Source organism: Oncorhynchus clarkii, unplaced genomic scaffold, assembly GCF_045791955.1.
Source record: "Oncorhynchus clarkii lewisi isolate Uvic-CL-2024 unplaced genomic scaffold, UVic_Ocla_1.0 unplaced_contig_8351_pilon_pilon, whole genome shotgun sequence".
NCBI classification, from domain to species: Eukaryota; Metazoa; Chordata; class Actinopteri; order Salmoniformes; family Salmonidae; genus Oncorhynchus; species Oncorhynchus clarkii.
Window position 1 is genome coordinate 242,501 of NW_027257935.1, and position 22,898 is coordinate 265,398.

Sequence of the window (22,898 nt, forward strand, 5' to 3'; positions counted from 1 at the left end):
AGTACACTACATTAGACCAGAGCCCTATTCCCTATATAGTACACTACATTAGACCAGAGTCCTATTCCCTATATAGTACACTACATTAGACCAGAGTCCTATTCCCTATATAGTACACTACATTAGACCAGAGCCCTATTCCCTATCTAGTACACTACATTAGACCAGAGTCCTATTCCCTATATAGTACACTACATTAGACCAGAGTCCTATTCCCTATATAGTACACTACTTTAGACCAGAGCCCTATTCCCTATATAGTACACTACTTTAGACCAGAGCCCTATTCCCTATATAGTGCACTACATTAGACCAGAGTCCTATTCCCTATATAGTACACTACTTTAGACCAGAGCCCTATTCCCTATATAGTACACTACTTTAGACCAGAGCCCTATTCCCTATATAGTGCACTACATTAGACCAGAGTCCTGTTCCCTATATAGTGCACTACTTTAGACCAGAGTCCTATTCCCTATATAGTGCACTACATTAGACCAGAGTCCTATTCCCTATATAGTACACTACTTTAGACCAGAGTCCTATTCCCTATATAGTGCACTACATTAGACCAGAGTCCTATTCCCTATATAGTGCACTACATTAGACCAGAGTCCTATTCCCTATATAGTGCACTACATTATACCAGAGTCCTATTCCCTATATAGTACACTACATTAGACCAGAGTCCTATTCCTTATATAATGCACTACTTTAGACCAGAGTCCTATTCCCTATTTAGTGCACTACTTTAGACCAGGGCCCTATTCCCTATATAGTACACTACATTAGACCAGAGTCCTATTCCCTATATAGTGCAGTACTTTAGACCAGGGCCCTATTCCCTATATAGTACACTACTTTAGACCAGAGCCCTATTCCCTATATAGTGCACTACTTTAGACCAGATCCCTATTCCCTATATAGTGCACTACTTTAGACCAGAGCCCTATTCCCTATATAGTACACTACTTTAGACCAGAGCCCTATTCCCTATATAGTACACTACTTTTGACCAGGGCCCTATTCCCTATATAGTGCACTACTTTAGACCAGGATCCACAGGGTCACTATTTTTAGAAATAGGGCGCCATTTTGTGAGTCACGCTGATGGTCAGTGTCATGTCAGGTTACCGTCATCTGAACTCTGCGTATTGAACAACGGCTCCCAGCAGCATGTCGGTCACACAGCCACACGCCTAACAACCAGCCTGGTAGATAAGTGACTTGGTGACTTGTACCGTAGTTTCAACCACACGCCTCACAACCAGCCTGGTAGATAAGTGACTTGGTGACTTGTACCGTAGGTTCAACCACACGCCTCACATCCAGCCTGGTAGATAAGTGACTTGGTGACTTGTACCGTAGGTTCAGCCACACGCCTCACATCCAGCCTGGTAGATAAGTGACTTGGTGACTTGTACCGTAGGTTCAGCCACACGCCTCACATCCAGCCTGGTAGACAAGTGACTTGGTGACTTGTACCGTAGTTTCAACCACACGCCTCACATCCAGCCTGGTAGACAAGTGACTTGGTGACTTGTACCGTAGGTTCAGCCACACGCCTCACATCCAGCCTGGTAGACAAGTGACTTGGTGACTTGTACCGTAGGTTCAGCCACACGCCTCACATCCAGCCTGGTAGACAAGTGACTTGGTGACTTGTACCGTAGGTTCAGCCACACGCCTCACATCCAGCCTAGTAGATAAGTGACTTGGTGACTTGTACCGTAGGTTCAGCCACACGCCTCACATCCAGCCTGGTAGATAAGTGACTTGGTGACTTGTACCGTAGGTTCAGCCACACGCCTCACATCCAGCCTGGTAGACAAGTGACTTGGTGACTTGTACCGTAGGTTCAGCCGAGCGCCGGGGCAGCTGGCTGGGGGGTCGTTAAAGGACATGACTTCAGTGATTTATAAATCAATGCTAATTACACATGATTGGATCGACCGTGACGACAAACAGAAGATTCACCGCGAATGGAGCCCTATTCCCTATGTAGTGCACTACTTTAGACCATTCCCTATGTAGTGCACTACTTTAGACCATTCCCTATGTAGTACACTACTTTAGACCAGAGCCCTATTCCCTATGTAGTGCACTACTTTAGACCATTCCCTATGTAGTACACTACTTTAGACCAGAGCCCTATTCCCTATGTAGTACACTACTTTAGACCATTCCCTATGTAGTGCACTACTTTAGACCATTCCCTATGTAGTACACTACTTTAGACCATTCCCTATGTAGTACACTACTTTAGACCAGAGCCCTATTCCCTATGTGGTGCACTACATTAGACCAGAGCCATATTCCCTATATAGTGCACTACTTTAGACCATTCCCTATGTAGTACACTACTATAGACTAGAGCCCTATTCCCTATATTGTGCACTACTTTAGACCAGAGCCCTATTCCCTATATAGTGCACTACTTTAGACCAGAGCCCTATTCCCTATATAGTACACTACTTTAGACCAGAGCCCTATTCCCTACATAGTGCACTACTTTAGACCAGAGCCCTATTCCCTATATAGTGCACTACTTTAGACCAGAGCCCTATTCCCTATATAGTGCACTACTTCATAGGGAATAGTGTGCCATCTGGGACTCAGTCAGAGGACGTGTTTCAGAACAGAGGTACAGGACAGGACATTAGGTTTTAGTACTGTAACAAATAGTTTTCATAACAGCATCGTAATATTGGATAAATATTGATTGATCTTATATAGAGCTTTTGCATTCCAGATGGACGCTCAGAGCGTTTTATAGTGTAAGGGAGGGGGACATTAGCCTGAGTGCCAGTCTGTTTGTGTTATCATGCCAACTCCCTGTCACAACTCCCTATCAGAGCTCCCTATTACAGCTCCCTATCACAACTCCCCGTCACAACTCCCTGTCACAACTCCCTGTCACAGCTCCCTATCACAACTCCCTGTCACAGCTCCCTATCACAACTCCCTATCACAGCTCCCTGTCACAACTCCCTATCACAACTCCCTGTCACAACTCCCTGTCACAACTCCCTGTCACAACTCCCTATCACAACTCCCTGTCACAACTCCCTGTCACAACTCCCTGTCACAACTCCCTGTCACAACTCCCTGTCACAACTCCCTATCACAACTCCCTGTCACAACTCCCTGTCACAACTCCCTATCACAACTCCCTGTCACAACTCCCTGTCACAACTCCCTGTGACAACTCCCTGTCACAACTCCCTGTCACAACTCCCTGTTACAACTGCCTATCACAACTCCCTATCACAGCTCCCTGTCACAACTCCCTGTCACAACTCCCTGTCACAACTCCCTGTCACAACTCCCTGTCATGCCAACTCCCTGTCACAACTCCCTATCACAACTCCCTATCACAACTCCCTGTCACAACTCCCTGTCACAGCTCCCTATCACAGCTCCCTATCACAACTCCCTGTCACAACTCCCTATCACAGTTCCCTATCACAACTCCCTGTCACAACTCCCTGTCACAGCTCCCTGTCACAACTCCCTGTTACAACTGCCTATCACAACTCCCTATCACAGCTCCCTGTCACAACTCCCTGTCACAACTCCCTGTCACAACTCCCTGTCACAACTCCCTGTCACAACTCCCTGTCATGCCAACTCCCTATCACAACTCCCTATCACAACTCCCTGTCACAACTCCCTGTCACAGCTCCCTATCACAGCTCCCTATCACAACTCCCTGTCACAACTCCCTATCACAGTTCCCTATCACAACTCCCTGTCACAACTCCCTGTCACAGCTCCCTGTCACAACTCCCTGTCACAACTCCCTGTCACAACTCCCTGTCACAGCGCCCTGTCACAACTCCCTGTCACAACTCCCTGTCACAACTCCCTGTCACAGCTCCCTGTCACAACTCCCTGTCACAACTCCCTGTCACAGCTCCCTGTCACAGCTCTCTATCACAGCTCCCTATCACAACTCCCTATCACAACTCCCTGTCACAACTCCCTGTCACAGCTCCCTATCACAGCTCCCTATCACAACTCCCTGTCACAACTCCCTATCACAGTTCCCTATCACAACTCCCTGTCACAACTCCCTGTCACAGCTCCCTGTCACAACTCCCTGTTACAACTGCCTATCACAACTCCCTATCACAGCTCCCTGTCACAACTCCCTGTCACAACTCCCTGTCACAACTCCCTGTCACAACTCCCTGTCACAACTCCCTGTCACAACTCCCTGTCATGCCAACTCCCTGTCACAACTCCCTATCACAACTCCCTATCACAACTCCCTGTCACAACTCCCTATCACAGCTCCCTATCACAGCTCCCTATCACAACTCCCTGTCACAACTCCCTATCACAGTTCCCTATCACAACTCCCTGTCACAACTCCCTGTCACAGCTCCCTGTCACAACTCCCTGTCACAACTCCCTGTCACAACTCCCTGTCACAGCGCCCTGTCACAACTCCCTGTCACAACTCCCTGTCACAACTCCCTGTCACAGCTCCCTGTCACAACTCCCTGTCACAACTCCCTGTCACAGCTCCCTGTCACAGCTCTCTATCACAGCTCCCTATCACAGCTCCCTGTCACAACTCCCTGTCACAGCTCTCTATCACAGCTCTCTATCACAGCTCCCTGTCACAACTCCCTGTCACAGCTCTCTATCACAACTCCCTGTCACAGCTCCCTGTCACAGCTTCCTGTCACAACTCCCTGTCACAGCTCTCTATCAAAACTCCCTGTCACAGCTCACTGTCACACCTCCCTATCACAACTCCCTGTCACAACTCCCTGTCACAACTCCCTATCACAGCTCCCTGTCACAGCTCCCTGTCACAGCTCCCTGTCACAGCTCCCTATCACAACTCCCTGTCACAACTCCCTATCACAACTCCCTATCACAGCTCCCTGTCACAACTCCCTATCACAACTCCCTGTCACAACTCCCTATCACAGTTCCCTATCACAACTCCCTGTCACAACTCCCTATCACAGCTCTCTGTCACAGATCCATGTCACAACTCCCTATCACAGCTCCCTGTCACAACTCCCTATCACAGCTCCCTGTCACAGCTCCCTGTCACAACTCCCTGTCACAACTCCCTGTCACAACTCCCTATCACAACTCCCTGTCACAACTCCCTGTCACAACTCCCTGTCACAACTCCCTGTCACAACTCCCTGTCACAACTCCCTGTGACAACTCCCTGTCACAACTCCCTGTCACTACTCCCTGTTACAACTGCCTATCACAACTCCCTATCACAGCTCCCTGTCACAACTCCCTGTCACAACTCCCTGTCACAACTCCCTGTCACAACTCCCTGTCATGCCAACTCCCTGTCACAACTCCCTATCACAACTCCCTATCACAACTCCCTGTCACAACTCCCTGTCACAGCTCCCTATCACAGCTCCCTATCACAACTCCCTGTCACAACTCCCTATCACAGTTCCCTATCACAACTCCCTGTCACAACTCCCTGTCACAGCTCCCTGTCACAACTCCCTGTTACAACTGCCTATCACAACTCCCTATCACAGCTCCCTGTCACAACTCCCTGTCACAACTCCCTGTCACAACTCCCTGTCACAACTCCCTGTCACAACTCCCTGTCATGCCAACTCCCTGTCACAACTCCCTATCACAACTCCCTATCACAACTCCCTGTCACAACTCCCTGTCACAGCTCCCTATCACAGCTCCCTATCACAACTCCCTGTCACAACTCCCTATCACAGTTCCCTATCACAACTCCCTGTCACAACTCCCTGTCACAGCTCCCTGTCACAACTCCCTGTCACAACTCCCTGTCACAGCGCCCTGTCACAACTCCCTGTCACAACTCCCTGTCACAACTCCCTGTCACAGCTCCCTGTCACAACTCCCTGTCACAACTCCCTGTCACAGCTCCCTGTCACAGCTCTCTATCACAGCTCCCTATCACAACTCCCTATCACAACTCCCTGTCACAACTCCCTGTCACAGCTCCCTATCACAGCTCCCTATCACAACTCCCTGTCACAACTCCCTATCACAGTTCCCTATCACAACTCCCTGTCACAACTCCCTGTCACAGCTCCCTGTCACAACTCCCTGTTACAACTGCCTATCACAACTCTCTATCACAGCTCCCTGTCACAACTCCCTGTCACAACTCCCTGTCACAACTCCCTGTCACAACTCCCTGTCATGCCAACTCCCTGTCACAACTCCCTATCACAACTCCCTATCACAACTCCCTGTCACAACTCCCTATCACAGCTCCCTATCACAGCTCCCTATCACAACTCCCTGTCACAACTCCCTATCACAGTTCCCTATCACAACTCCCTGTCACAACTCCCTGTCACAGCTCCCTGTCACAACTCCCTGTCACAACTCCCTGTCACAACTCCCTGTCACAGCGCCCTGTCACAACTCCCTGTCACAACTCCCTGTCACAGCTCCCTGTCACAACTCCCTGTCACAACTCCCTGTCACAGCTCCCTGTCACAGCTCTCTATCACAGCTCCCTATCACAGCTCCCTGTCACAACTCCCTGTCACAGCTCTCTATCACAGCTCTCTATCACAGCTCCCTGTCACAACTCCCTGTCACAACTCCCTGTCACAGCTCTCTATCACAACTCCCTGTCACAGCTCCCTGTCACAGCTTCCTGTCACAACTCCCTGTCACAGCTCTCTATCAAAACTCCCTGTCACAGCTCACTGTCACACCTCCCTATCACAACTCCCTGTCACAACTCCCTGTCACAACTCCCTATCACAGCTCCCTGTCACAGCTCCCTGTCACAGCTCCCTGTCACAGCTCCCTATCACAACTCCCTGTCACAACTCCCTATCACAACTCCCTATCACAACTCCCTGTCACAACTCCCTATCACAACTCCCTGTCAACACCTCCCTATCACAGTTCCCTATCACAACTCTCTGTCACAACTCCCTATCACAGCTCTCTGTCACAGATCCATGTCACAACTCCCTATCACAGCTCCCTGTCACAACTCCCTATCACAGCTCCCTGTCACAGCTCCCTGTCACAACTCCCTGTCACAACTCCCTGTCACAACTCCCTGTCACAACTCCCTATCACAACTCCCTATCACAACTCCCTATCACAACTCCCTATCACAGCTCCCTGTCACAACTCTCTGTCATGTTTAGCTTGCCAATGGATGGAGTTGTTGAGAGCACAAACAGATGTGTGATCAGGCTGAGTGAACTCAACGTGCTGTAGGTGGTTAGTTCCCATCCCTGTCCATGGCCACTGATACTCTACTTCACCTGGACTGTCTTGTCTAGTGAGCCAGAGGTCTTTCTTTTACTGTAGGAGGAAATAGTTTTTTCTCCGCAGCGTGCAGGCGTTTGCCAGACATAGCCTAGCGAAGCTGGAGATGGTCCAGCAAGGTTCTGTCGGGTTCAGCATCATCCCAAACACACTTAACGCCCTTCACAAATGTACTAATACCTCCTTCGATCCGCTGCCTTCCCCTGCCTTCCCCTGCCTCCTCCTGCCTCCCCCTGCCTTACCCTGCCTCCCCCTGCCTCCCCCGGCCTCACCCTGCCTCACCCTGCCTCCTCATGCCTCCCCCTGCCTCCCCCTGCCTCCCCTGCCTCCCCCTGCCTCTCCTCTGCTCTCCTGTCATCTCTACAATAAGAGTAGCCTGCTGGGCCTTTCAGCCTCTGACAACCTCTCTCTCTCTCTCTCTCTCGCTCTCTCTACCTCTCTCTCTACCTCTCTCTCTCTACCTCTCTCTCTCTACCTCTCTCTCTCTACCTCTCTCTCTCTACCGCTCTCTCTCTACCTCTCTCTCTCTCTACTTCTCTCTCTCTCTCTACCTCTCTCTCTCTACCTCTCTCTCTACCTCTCTCTATACCTCTCTCTACCTCTCTCTTTCTCTCTCTCTACCTCTCTCTACCTCTCTCTACCCCTCAGCTGCCTCCTGAGTATTGTGCCTGGTCTTTCTCTGATTTTAAGGGTTTAGGGAGTGAAAGCCAAAACCTGATACAAACTTTGCTTTTCCTTTGAAAAACTTGGAGACATGGGGTTCTTTTGGCTTTCAGCCACAGAGCAGCACTCCAAGGTGGTGGGAAGTTGGCTGGCAACTGATAGCATGGAGAAATGGAGGGATGGAGGGATAGAGAGATGGAGAGATAGAGGGAGGAGGGAAGGAGTGATCATAGGATGTAGGGAATGGAGGGATCAAGGGAATGAGAAATGGAGGGAGGAGGGAAGGAGTGAACATAGGATGTAGGGAATGGAGGGATCAAGGGAATGAGAAATGGAGGGAGGAGGGAAGGAGTGAACATAGGATGTAGGGAATGGAGGGATCAAGGGAATGAGAAATGGAGGGAGGAGGTAAGGAGTGAAAATAGGATGTAGGGAATGGAGGGATCAAGGGAATGAGAAATGGAGGGAGGAGGTAAGGAGTGAACATAGGATGTAGGGAATGGAGGGATCAAGGGAATGAGAAATGGAGGGAGGAGGGAAGGAGTGAACATAGGATGTAGGGAATGGAGGGATCAAGGGAATGAGAAATGGAGGGAGGAGGTAAGGAGTGAACATAGGATGTAGGGAATGGAGGGATCAAGGGAATGAGAAATGGAGGGAGGAGGGAAGGAGTGAACATAGGATGTAGGGAATGGAGGGATCAAGGGAATGAGAAATGGAGGGAGGTAAGGAGTGAACATAGGATGTAGGGAATGGAGGGATCAAGGGAATGAGAAATGGAGGGAGGAGGGAAGGAGTGATCATAGGATGTAGGGAATGGAGGGATCAAGGGAATGAGAAATGGAGGGAGGTGGGAAGGAGTGATCATAGGATGTAGAGAATGGAGGGATCAAGGGAATGAGAAATGGAGGGAGGAGGGAAGGAGTGATCATAGGATGTAGGGAATGGAGGGATCAAGGGAATGAGAAATGGAGAGAGGAGGGAAGGAGTGATCATAGGATGTAGAGAATGGAGGGATCAAGGGAATGAGAAATGGAGGGAGGAGGGAAGGAGTGATCATAGGATGTAGGGAATGGAGGGATCAAGGGAATGAGAAATGGAGGGAGGAGGGAAGGAGTGATCATAGGATGTAGGGAATGGAGGGATCAAGGGAATGAGAAATGGAGGGAGGAGGGAAGGAGTGATCATAGGATGTAGGGAATGGAGGGATCAAGGGAATGAGAAATGGAGAGAGGGCTAATGGAGATGGAGCTTAATTGCCTTTTTTAATTGATATTGAGATGATTGTTCAGGCAGCGTGAGACCTAGATTAGCTTAGTCATTAAAACAACGACATGTTTATGTCAGGGAATACATTTATGCTGTGTCTCCATTCCATATGACTTCTTCCCAAGGGTCTGTGTAGGATAATCTGCTCTGTACATTCATGAGTTATGAGAAGAGAGTTCCGTTACCAGAGTACTGAGTACTGATATATCAGAGTTTAGACAGTATAGAAGAGAGGACTGATATATCAGAGTTAAGACAGTATATAGTAGAGTATTGTTATATCAGAGTTAACTCAGACAGTATATAGTAGAGGACTGATATATCAGAGTTTAGACAGTATATAGTAGAGAACTGATATATCAGAGTTAAGACAGTATATAGTAGAGGACTGATATATCAGAGTTTAGACAGTATATAGTAGAGACAGTATATAGTAGAGTACTGATATATCAGAGTTTAGACAGTATATAGTAGAGGACTGATATATCAGCGTTTAGACAGTATATAGTAGAGGACTGTTATATCAGAGTTTAGACAGTATATAGTAGAGACAGTATATAGTAGAGACAGTATATAGTAGAGACAGTATATAGTAGAGACAGTATATAGTAGAGTACTGATATATCAGAGTTTAGACAGTATATAGTAGAGGACTGATATATCAGAGTTAAGACAGTATATAGTAGAGACAGTATATAGTAGAGACAGTATATAGTAGAGACAGTATGTAGTAGAGTACTGATATACCAGAGTTTAGACAGTATATAGTAGAGTACTGATATATCAGAGTTTAGACAGTATATAGTAGAGTACTGATATATCAGAGTTTAGACAGTATACAGTAGAGGACTGATATATCAGAGTTAAGACAGTATATAGTAGAGACAGTATATAGTAGAGACAGTATATAGTAGAGACAGTATATAGTAGAGACAGTATATAGTAGAGTACTGATATATCAGAGTTTAGACAGTATATAGTAGAGGACTGATATATCAGAGTTAAGACAGTATATAGTAGAGACAGTATATAGTAGAGACAGTATATAGTAGAGACAGTATATAGTAGAGACAGTATATAGTAGAGTACTGATATATCAGAGTTTAGACAGTATATAGTAGAGTACTGATATACCAGAGTTTAGACAGTATATAGTAGAGTACTGATATATCAGAGTTTAGACAGTATATAGTAGAGACAGTATATAGTAGAGGACTGATATATCAGTGTTTAGACAGTATGTAGTAGAGTACTGATATACCACAGTTTAGACAGTATATAGTAGAGTACTGATATACCAGAGTTTAGACAGTATATAGTAGAGTACTGATATACCAGAGTTTAGACAGTATATAGTAGAGTACTGATATATCAGAGTTTAGACAGTATATAGTAGAGGACTGATATATCAGAGTGCTGCCATTTATCCTTCTAAGTTGAACGTTTCTCTGGTGTCTCTTCGTCTCTAGGCCTTTAATTCATAGTATTTATCTCCAGTGCTTTTTCAATAAAGAGGCCATCCCATTGATAAACATCCCCTCTATGACCAACTAATAACTGCCTAGCTTTACTGTCTGACAGGACACCGATCCCTTGCTTTGTGTGTGTATTTGTTAAATAAAGTTAAATAAAGGTTGAATAAAATGTGTGTGTGTGTGTGTGTGTGTGTGTGTGTGTACATGTGTGTGTGAATGTGTGTATCTTTGAGTGTGCCTGGCTGTGTCTGTGTGCATGTGTGTGTTAGGCAGCGTTTACACAGGCAGCCCAATTCTGATCTCTTTTTTTTTCCTTTTTTTTTCTTTTTACAAATTGGTCTTTTGAGCTCTGAAAAAAAAAAGGTCAGATGTGAAAAGATTAGATGTGATTGGTCAAAAGATCTAATAGTGGAAAAAAGATCAGAATTAAGCTGCCTGTTTAAACGCTGCCTTTGTGTCTGATGACGGACCGATCCCTCAGTGTTAACAGTGCTAAACCAGATTCACCACCAGATCTCCAATCAGCCTAACTGTCAGTTTATCAGGCTCCTACTGATTCTGATAGCCCTTTAAATGTCACCGTGGGAGGGCCAAACGCCCTCTGAAGGACCGCTCCCCCCCTCTCTCCCTCCTCTCTCCCCCCTCTCTCAACCTCTTCCTAGCTGTCACGTCCACTAGGTAAAGAAACTGTGTGGATTACGGTGTTATGGTTGGACTACCCAGGTTCATCCTAAAGGCAAAGCAGAGGGCTGTTCAGCCAGTCATTCAGTCAGCCAGTCAGCCAGTCAGCCAGTCAGCCAGTCAGCCAGTCAGCCAGTCAATCTGTCATTCAGTCAGCCAGTCAGCCAGTCAGCTAGTCAGCCAGTCAGCCAGTCAATCTGTCATTCAGTCAGCCAGTCAGCCAGTCAGCCAGTCAGCTAGTCAGCCAGTCAGCCAGTGATTCAGTCAGCCAGTCAATCTGTCATTCAGTCAGCCAGTCAGCCAGACAGCCAGTCAGCTAGTCAGCCAGTCAGCTAGTCAGCCAGTCAGCCAGTCAATCTGTCATTCAGTCAGCCAGTCAGCCAGTCAGCCAGTCAGCTAGTCAGCTAGTCAGCCAGTGATGCAGTCAGCCAGTCAATCTGTCATTCAGTCAGCCAGTCAGCCAGTCAGCCAGTCAATCTGTCATTCAGTCAGCCAGTCAGCCAGACAGCCAGTCAGCTAGTCAGCTAGTCAGCTAGTCAGCTAGTCAGCCAGTCAATCTGTCATTCAGTCAGCCAGTCAGCCAGTCAATCTGTCATTCAGTCAGCTAGTCAGCTAATCAGCCAGTGATTCAGTCAGCTAGTCAGCCAGTAAGCCAGTCAGCCAGTGATTCAGTCAGCCAGTCAATCTGTCATTCAGTAAGCCAGTCAGCTAGTCAGCCAGTGATTCAGTCAGCCAGTCAATCTGTCATTCAGTCAGCCAGTCAGCCAGTCAGCCAGTCAATCTGTCATTCGGTCAGCCAGTCAGCTAGTCAGCCAGTCAGCCAGTCAATCTGTCATTCAGTCAGCCAGTCAGCTAGTCAGCCAGTGATTCAGTCAGCCAGTCAATCTGTCATTCAGTCAGCCAGTCAGCTAGTCAGCCAGTCAATCTGTCATTCAGTCAGCCAGTCAGCCAGTCAGCCAGTCAGCTAGTCAGCCAGTCAGCCAGTGATTCAGTCAGCCAGTCAATCTGTCATTCAGTCAGCCAGTCAGCCAGACAGCCAGTCAGCTAGTCAGCCAGTCAGCTAGTCAGCCAGTCAGCCAGTCAATCTGTCATTCAGTCAGCCAGTCAGCCAGTCAGCCAGTCAGCTAGTCAGCTAGTCAGCCAGTGATGCAGTCAGCCAGTCAATCTGTCATTCAGTCAGCCAGTCAGCCAGTCAGCCAGTCAATCTGTCATTCAGTCAGCCAGTCAGCCAGACAGCCAGTCAGCTAGTCAGCTAGTCAGCTAGTCAGCTAGTCAGCCAGTCAATCTGTCATTCAGTCAGCCAGTCAGCCAGTCAATCTGTCATTCAGTCAGCTAGTCAGCTAATCAGCCAGTGATTCAGTCAGCTAGTCAGCCAGTAAGCCAGTCAGCCAGTGATTCAGTCAGCCAGTCAATCTGTCATTCAGTAAGCCAGTCAGCTAGTCAGCCAGTGATTCAGTCAGCCAGTCAATCTGTCATTCAGTCAGCCAGTCAGCCAGTCAGCCAGTCAATCTGTCATTCGGTCAGCCAGTCAGCTAGTCAGCCAGTCAGCCAGTCAATCTGTCATTCAGTCAGCCAGTCAGCTAGTCAGCCAGTGATTCAGTCAGCCAGTCAATCTGTCATTCAGTCAGCCAGTCAGCTAGTCAGCCAGTCAATCTGTCATTCAGTCAGCCAGTCAGCTAGTCAGCCAGTGATTCAGTCAGCCAGTCAATCTGTCATTCAGTCAGCCAGTCAGCCAGTCAGCTAGTCAGCCAGTCAGCTAGTCAATCTGTCATTCAGTCAGCCAGTCAGCTAGTCAGCCAGTCAGCCAGTCAATCTGTCATTCAGTCAGCCAGTCAGCCAGTGATTCAGTCAGCCAGTCAATCTGTCAGCCAGTCAGCCAGTCAGCCAGTCAGCCAGTCAGCCAGTCAGCCAGTCAATCTATCATTCGGTCAGCTAGTCGGCCAGTCATTCAGTCAGCCAGTCAGCCAGTCAGCTAGTCAATCTGTCGTTCGGTCAGCCAGTCAGCTAGTCAGCCAGTCAGCCAGTCAATCTGTCATTCAGTCAGCCAGTCAGCCAGTGATTCAGTCAGCCAGTCAATCTGTCAGCCAGTCAGCCAGTCAGCCAGTCAATCTATCATTCGGTCAGCTAGTCGGCCAGTCATTCAGTCAGCCAGTCAGCCAGTCAGCTATTCAGCCAGTCAATCTGTCATTCGGTCAGCTAGTCGGCCAGTCATTCAGTCAGCCAGACAATCTGTCATTCAGTCAGCCAGTCAGTCAGCCAGTCAACCAGTCAGCCAGTCAACCAGTCAGCCAGTCAGCCAGTCAAACAGTCAACCAGTCATTTAGTCAGCCAGTCAGCTAGTCAGCTAGTCAGAGAGTCAGCCCAACCTCAGCATTGTATAAACAAACAGACAACAGCCTGGTCTAAAGTAGTACACTATATAGGGAATATGGCTCTGGTCTAAAGTAGTACACTATATAGGGAATAGGGCTCTGGTCTAAAGTAGTGCTCTATATAGGGAATAGGGCTCTGGTGTAAAGTAGTGCACTATATAGGGAATAGGGCTCTGGTCTAAAGTAGTGTACTATATAGGGAATAGGGCTCTGGTCTAAAGTAGTGTACTATATAGGGAATAGGGCTCTGGTCTAAAGTAGTGCTCTATATAGGGAATAGGGCTCTGGTTTAAAGTAGTGCACTACATAGGGAATAGGGTGCCATTTGGGATGCTTGCTGAGTCAGAGCCTTCAGTCACACAGGAATACATTAGAGAGGCTCTATGATGAAAGCAGGCCAGCTCTCAGGGTTTAGGGAGAGAGATGCTTGCTGGTCTCCCTTTATATCCCTGACGTCCATAGCAGAGGATGGACTGATGAAAGAGAGGATGGAGGGATGAAAAAGAGGTCTGGTCCCTGTAGAGGTAAAGGCCAGGTCTCCTCCACCTCCCTCCCTCCTTCCTCCTCCTCCTCCTCCTCTCCTCAGTGGTTTGAGATGCTTTGATACTCTGTAATCCAGCTGTCTGGTTATTAAACAGTGTGTTGGATGATGTTGGAAATCACTGCTTCAATCACTGACATCAATAACATCACTAACATCATGACTGTGGCTTAGTTAACTCAGAACCCCCCCCCCCCCCCCCCCCCCCCCCCCCCCCCTTTAACTTCCTATTCCAACCACACACACACACACACACACACACACACACACACACACACATACACACTCACAATCCCCCCTCTCCTCCCCCCACTGCCAATCTAACTGAGAGGAGAGGCTCCCAGACCTATTCTCAGAACTCCTGATGCTGCACTTTATTCTCTCAGGCTCTGTCTCTGGAATGATAATTACAAGGAAGATTTTGGAACAGGAAAGTAGGAAAATAATAATAATACAAAAACAAATGTTTGGGAAACAAGTGTAAAAATAGCAAATAAAACCCTCATACTGTTAATAAGATTCTGACTATTTTTTAGAATGTAATTTAGTCACTAACTGCGACTATGTGGAGTCTTGGAATAGACTACAGGACAGGAAGTTAACAAACCGGATGGCCGGCTGTCATTTATGAGATTGTTACTGTGACCATGTCTCTGTAGCGATGAGTCTCTATAACGAGCTGACGTGGGCACCAGTTCAGCTGTAGCACTGCGAAGGGTGGCTTTCAAATGAAGCCAAGACTTCTTTCAAATGAAGCCAAGACTTCTTTCAAATGAAACCAAGACTTCTTTCAAATGAAATCAAGACTTCTTTCAAATGAAGCCAAGACTTCTTTCAAATGAAACCAAGACTTCTTTCAAGTGAAACCAAGACTTCTTTCAAATGAAGCCAAGACTTCTTTCAAATGAAACCAAGACTTCTTTCAAGTGAAACCAAGACTTCTTTCCAATGAAACCAAGACTTCTTTCAAGTGAAACCAAGACTTCTCCTCAGCAAAAGCTGCTAGGAGCAGCTATTATTGATCAAATAGATGTAATATATACAGTACCAGTTTGGACACACATACTCATTCTTAATGTTCTACTATTTTCTACATTGTAGAATAATACTGAAGACATCACAACTATGAAATAACACATATGAAATCATGTAGTAACCAAAAAAGGGTTAAACATGTCAAAATATATTTGAGATTCTTCAAAGTAGCCACCCTTTTCATTGACAGCTTTGCACACTCTTGACATTCTCTCAACCAGCTTCATGAGGTGGTCAGTCACCTGAAATACATTAAAATTAACAGGTGCACCTTGTTAAAAGTTCATATTTAGAATAAAAGTTATTCTTAATGAGTTTGAGCCAATCAGTTGTGTTGTGACAAGGTAGGGGTGGTATACAGAAGATAGCCCTATATGGTAGAAGACCAAGTCCATATTATGTCAAGAACAGCTCAAATAAGCAAAGAGAAACGACAGTCCATCATTACTTTAAGACATGAAGGTCAGTCAATCCGGAACATTTCAAGAACCTTGAAAGTTTCTTCAAGTGCAGACGCAAAAACCATCAAGCGCTATGATGAAACTGGCTCTCATGAGGACCGCCACAGGAAAGGAAGACCCAGAGTTACCTCTGCTGCAGAGGATTAGTTCAATAGAGTTACCAGCCCCAGAAATTGCAAGCCAAATAAATGCTTCACAGAGTTCAAGTAACAGACACATCACAACACCAACTGTTCAGAGGAGACCGTGAATCAGGCCTTCATGGTCAAATTGCTGCAAAGAAACCACTACTAAAGGACACCAATAATAAGAGACTAGCTTGGGCCAGACTGGTGGAAATCTGTCCTTTGGTCTGATGAGTCTAAAGTTGAGATTTTTGGTTCCAACCGCCATGTCTTTGTGAGACGCAGAGTAGGTGAACGGATGATCTCCGCATGTGTGGTTCCCACTGTGATGGTGTGGGGGTGCTTTGCTGGTGACACTGTCAGTGATTTATTTAGAATTCAAGGCACACATAACCAGCATGGCTACCACAGCATTCTGCAGCGATACACCATCCCATCTGGTTTGCTCTTAGTGGGACTATCATATGTTTTTCAACAGGACAATGACCCAAAACACACCTCCAGGCTGTGTAAGGACTATTTAACCAAGAAGGAGAGTGATGGTGCTGCATCAGATGAACTGGCCTCCACAATCACCCGACCTCAACCCAATTGTGATGGTTTGGGATGAGTTGGACCGCAGAGTGATGGAAAAACAGTGCTCAGCATATGTGGGAACTCTTTCAAGACTGCTGGAAAAGCATTCCAGGTGAAGCTGGTTGCCAAGAGTGTGCAAAGCTGTCATCAAGGCAAAGGGTGGCTACTTTGAAGAATCTTACATCTATAATATTTTTTTATTTTAACACTTTTTTAGTTACTAAATCAAATCAAAGTTTATTTGTCACGTGCGCCGAATACAACAGGTAGACCTTACAGTGAAATGCTGAATACAACAGGTAGATCTTACAGTGAAATGCCGAATACAACAGGTAGATCTTACAGTGAAATGCTGAATACAACAGGTAGACCTTACAGTGAAATGCTGAATACAACAGGTAGACCTTACAGTGAAATGCTGAATACAACAGGTAGACCTTACAGTGAAATGCTGAATACAACAGGTAGACCTTACAGTGAAATGCTGAATACAACAGGTGTAGTAGACCTTACAGTGAAATGCTGAATACAACAGGTGTAGTGGACCTTACAGTGAAATGCTGAATACAACAGGTAGATCTTACAGTGAAATGCCGAATACAACAGGTAGATCTTACAGTGAAATGCTGAATACAACAGGTAGACCTTACAGTGAAATGCTGAATACAACAGGTAGACCTTACAGTGAAATGCTGAATACAACAGGTAGACCTTACAGTGAAATGCTGAATACAACAGGTAGACCTTACAGTGAAATGCTGAATACAACAGGTGTAGTAGACCTTACAGTGAAATGCTGAATACAACAGGTGTAGTGGACCTTACAGTGAAATGCTGAATACAACAGGTGTAGTAGACCTTACAGTGAAATGCTGAATACAACAGGTGTAGTGGACCTTACAGTGAAATGCTGAATACAACAGGTAGATCTTACAGTGAAATGCCGAATACAACAGGTAGATCTTACAGTGAAATGCTGAATACAACAGGTAGACCTTACAGTGAAATGCTGAATACAACAGGTAGACCTTACAGTGAAATGCTGAATACAACAGGTAGACCTTACAGTGAAATGCTGAATACAACAGGTAGACCTTACAGTGAAATGCTGAATACAACAGGTGTAGTAGACCTTACAGTGAAATGCTGAATACAACAGGTGTAGTGGACCTTACAGTGAAATGCTGAATACAACAGGTAGATCTTACAGTGAAATGCCGAATACAACAGGTAGATCTTACAGTGAAATGCTGAATACAACAGGTAGACCTTACAGTGAAATGCTGAATACAACAGGTAGACCTTACAGTGAAATGCTGAATACAACAGGTAGACCTTACAGTGAAATGCTGAATACAACAGGTAGACCTTACAGTGAAATGCTGAATACAACAGGTGTAGTAGACCTTACAGTGAAATGCTGAATACAACAGGTGTAGTGGACCTTACAGTGAAATGCTGAATACAACAGGTAGATCTTACAGTGAAATGCCGAATACAACAGGTAGATCTTACAGTGAAATGCTGAATACAACAGGTAGACCTTACAGTGAAATGCTGAATACAACAGGTAGACCTTACAGTGAAATGCTGAATACAACAGGTAGACCTTACAGTGAAATGCTGAATACAACAGGTAGACCTTACAGTGAAATGCTGAATACAACAGGTGTAGTAGACCTTACAGTGAAATGCTGAATACAACAGGTGTAGTGGACCTTACAGTGAAATGCTGAATACAACAGGTGTAGTAGACCTTACAGTGAAATGCTGAATACAACAGGTGTAGTGGACCTTACAGTGAAATGCTGAATACAACAGGTAGATCTTACAGTGAAATGCCGAATACAACAGGTAGATCTTACAGTGAAATGCTGAATACAACAGGTAGACCTTACAGTGAAATGCTGAATACAACAGGTAGACCTTACAGTGAAATGCTGAATACAACAGGTAGACATTACAGTGAAATGCTGAATACAACAGGTAGACCTTACAGTGAAATATACAACAGGTAGACCTTACAGTGAAATGCCGAATACAACAGGTAGACCTTACAGTGAAATGCTGAATACAACAGGTAGACCTTACAGTGAAATGCTGAATACAACAGGTAGACCTTACAGTGAAATGCTGAATACAACAGGTGTAGTAGACCTTACAGTGAAATGCTGAATACAACAGGTGTAGTGGACCTTACAGTGAAATGCTGAATACAACAGGTGTAGTAGACCTTACAGTGAAATGCTGAATACAACAGGTGTAGTAGACCTTACAGTGAAATGCTGAATACAACAGGTAGACCTTACAGTGAAATGCTGAATACAACAGGTGTAGTAGACCTTACAGTGAAATGCTGAATACAACAGGTGTAGTGGACCTTACAGTGAAATGCTGAATACAACAGGTGTAGTAGACCTTACAGTGAAATGCTGAATACAACAGGTATATCTTACAGTGAAACGCTGAATACAACAGGTAGATCTTACAGTGAAATGCTGAATACAACAGGTGTTGTAGACCTTACAGTGAAATGCTGAATACAACAGGTGTAGTAGACCTTACAGTGAAATGCTGAATACAACAGGTGTAGTAGACCTTACAGTGAAATGCTGAATACAACAGGTGTAGTAGACCTTACAGTGAAATGCTGAATACAACAGGTGTAGTAGACCTTACAGTGAAATGCTGAATACAACAGGTGTAGTAGACCTTACAGTGAAATGCTGAATACAACAGGTGTAGTAGACCTTACAGTGAAATGCTGAATATGACAGGTGTAGTAGACCTTACAGTGAAATGCTGAATACAACAGGTGTAGCAGACCTTACAGTGAAATGCTGAATACAACAGGTGTAGTAGACCTTACAGTGAAATGCTGAATACAACAGGTGTAGTAGACCTTACAGTGAAATACTGAATACAACAGTTGTAGACCTTAAAACTCTCGACCAACTGGGAAAGATTTGAAATACTTTTCACCCGTGTTCCTGCGATTACTAAAACTTACTGTTTACTTGCTCCCCAGTCAAAACCGTTCGTGCATACTGTATATTCTGACAACATTTTGTGATGTTTTTGTTCATTTTGGTGTCTACCCCCTTCGTCAGAGATTGGTCAACAATAGGGATTTTTCATTTAAGTGTTTGTTGTCATTCAACGACAGACAACTAGTTTTCATACGTATTTTTTTTTCACTTGAGAAATACTGCGTCAAACATTTAGATGTAAAATTGCTTCCTCTGCAAAGACTTCCTCTGCAAAAAATGACAGATGTCTGGAGTATTCTTAGATTCATTCGGACTATTTTTGAGGAAGTGTACTGGCTATGTTGTTGCTACGGCAGCTCAAGAGGGACAAACATTAATATTGATGCTTTTTTCTGGGTTTTTTTTTTCTTTCAAACAAATGCATTGTAAAGGAGAACGTGAGCACAGACTTTCAGTCCACCCAGCCGAGTTCTGCTCGGGGCAAAGCCAACCTGGTACGGCCTTTACTCCACGGTGACAGATTCTGGAGCACTTTCAGTGATATGTAGAACCAAAACAGGGGGCCTATCTGTTTCAATGTGAACTCAGAGCTCATCAGTTTTCCAGGGTGACAAGAAGGCAATAGTCAAGATGAAATGACTATTTTCTAAGTACAGAACATCTCTCGGCCATTAGGTTCCTTTTATCTCCTAATCTAATGTGAAACTAACTCTTTGCTCTCTCTCCCCCTGTCCCTTCTCCCTCCCCCTCCTCCTCCCCTTCTCTCTCACACTCTTCCCGCCCCTCTCTCCCTCCCTCTCTTTCTTTCTATCTCTCTTTCCCTCTACTCCTCTACATCTCTCTGTTTTACTGTTATTCTCTAAATCTGTTTTCTCTCTCCTCTCTCTTCTCTCCATCCCCCTCTCTCTCCCTCCCCCTCTCTCTTTTCTCTTCCTCTCCCTCCTCCTCTCTCCCTTTCCCTCTGTCTATTCTCTCTCCCCTCTCTCTCTTCTCTCTCCCTCCCCTCTCTCTCTTCTCTCTCCCTCCCCTCTCTCTCTTCTCTCTCCCTCCCCTCTCTCTCTCTCCCTCCCCTCTCTCTCTCTTCTCTATCCCTCCCCCTCTCTCTTCTCTCCCTCTCCTGCCCCTTCTCTCTCTCTTCTCTATCCCTCCCCTCTCTCTCTTCTCTCCATCCCTCTCTCTTTTCTATCCCTCCCCTCTCTCTCTTCTCTCCCTCGCCTCTCTCTCTTCTCTCCCTCGCTCTCTCTTCTCTCTCCCTCCCCTCTCTTCTCCCCCCCCCCCTCTCTCCAGGTACATGGCGGTGACACAGTTCTCCCCCACCCACGCCAGAAAGGCCTTTCCGTGTTTTGATGAGCCCATCTACAAGGCCACGTTCCGGGTCAGCCTGAGACACGATGCGTCCTACCTCTCTCTCTCCAACATGCCTGTAGAGGCCTCCATCTCTGATGATGATGGCTGGGTGACCAACCACTTCTCCAGGACTCCTCGTATGTCCACCTACTACCTGGCCTGGGCCGTCTGTAACTTTACCTACAGAGAGGTGACCACTGACAGTGGAGTGGTGGTGAGTTACACTAGTGACCCCCTAACCCTAACCTTAACCCTAACCCTAACCCTAACCCTAACCTTAACCCTAACCTTAACCCTAACCCTAACCCTAACCTTAACCCTAACCTCAACCCTAACCTTAACCCTGGGCCGTCAGTAACTTTACCTACAGAGAGGTAACCACTGACAGTGGAATGGTGGTGAGTTACCCTAGTGACCCCCTAACCCTAACCTTAACCTTAGCCTAACCCTAACCCTAACCTTAACCTTAGCCTAACCCTAACCTTAACCCTGGGTAGTCTGTAACTACACATCCAACAGTGGAGTGCTGGGGAGTTACAGTCTTACTGACTGACTGAATCCTGTTCATCCTCGTTGGGATGTGAGGCCACAACAGGCTCTCTAACGTCCAACAGAGGAGTGGTGTAGAGTTACAGTCTTACTGACTGACTGAATCCTGTTCATCCTCGTTGGGATGTGAGGCCACAACAGGCTCTCTAACGTCCAACAGAGGAGTGGTGTAGAGTTACAGTCTTACTGACTGACTGAATCCTGTTCATCCTCGTTGGGATGTGAGGCCACAACAGGCTCTCTAACGTCCAACAGAGGAGTGGTGGGGACTTAATGTCAGAAGATAAGATCGACTTTATTGTGCCCAAGAGGAAAACTGTCTTGGAAACAGAGCGTTACTGTTTCCAAAAGAAGCACTGTGTCCAGCAGTCAGAGATATACAACATGTTCTCTCCACTAGCTGTATCCTCATTACCTAACCCTACATTAAGATGAAATAACTCACGACAACCTGTCTACTTACCCATCAAGTCTGAGGATATAGCCCGCGTTGTCCTTTAGTATGTCTATCTATTGATTAACCTTGATACTGACATGTGGAGTAGACTGATGCTGTTTCCCACTAACACTGTCATCACTATAAAACACCTTCTAAAGAGTTAATACTGTCATCACTATAAAACACCTTCTAAAGAGTTAATACTGTCATCACTATAAAACACCTTCTAAAGAGTTAATACTGTCATCACTACAAACACCTTCTAAAGAGTTAATACTGTCATCACTACTAACACCTTCTAAAGAGTTAATACTGTCATCACTACAAACACCTTCTAAAGAGTTAATACTGTCATCACTATAAAACACCTTCTAAAGAGTTAATACTGTCATCACTACAAACACCTTCTAAAGAGTTAATACTGTCATCACTACAAACACCTTCTAAAGAGTTAATACTGTCATCACTACAGACACCTTCTAAAGAGTTAATACTGTCATCACTACTAACACCTTCTAAAGAGTTAATACTGTCATCACTACAAACACCTTCTAAAGAGTTAATACTGTCATCACTACTAACACCTTCTAAAGAGTTAATACTGTCATCACTACAGACACCTTCTAAAGAGTTAATACTGTCATCACTACAGACATCTAAAGAGTTAATACTGTCATCACTACTAACACCTTCTAAAGAGTTAATACTGTCATCACTACAAACATCTAAAGAGTTAATACTGTCATCACTACTAACACCTTCTAAAGAGTTAATACTGTCATCACTACAAACACCTTCTAAAGAGTTAATACTGTCATCACTACAAACACCTTCTAAAGAGTTAATACTGTCATCACACTAACACCTTCTAAAGAGTTAATACTGTCATCACTACAAACACCTTCTAAAGAGTTAATACTGTCATCACTACTAACACCTTCTAAAGAGTTAACACTGTCATCACTACAAACACCTTCTAAAGAGTTAAAACTGTCATCACTACAGGCACCTTCTAAAGAGTTAATACTGTCATCACTACAAACACCTAAAGAGTTAATACTGTCATCACTACAGACACCTTCTAAAGAGTTAAT

The 22,898-nt window shown here is 45.6% G+C and overlaps 1 protein-coding gene across 1 annotated transcript in view; it reads left to right on the plus strand.

The window, feature by feature from the left end:
* Positions 1–22,898, plus strand: part of LOC139393722 (thyrotropin-releasing hormone-degrading ectoenzyme-like) — a gene marked incomplete at its 3' end in the record, with an annotated part of 185,552 nt that overhangs the window by 9,501 nt on the left and 153,153 nt on the right. Inside the window, exon 2 of the mRNA XM_071142074.1 lies at positions 20,757–21,030. Coding sequence (XP_070998175.1) covers positions 20,757–21,030 — 274 coding nt within the window. The remainder of the gene's footprint in view (positions 1–20,756; positions 21,031–22,898) is intronic.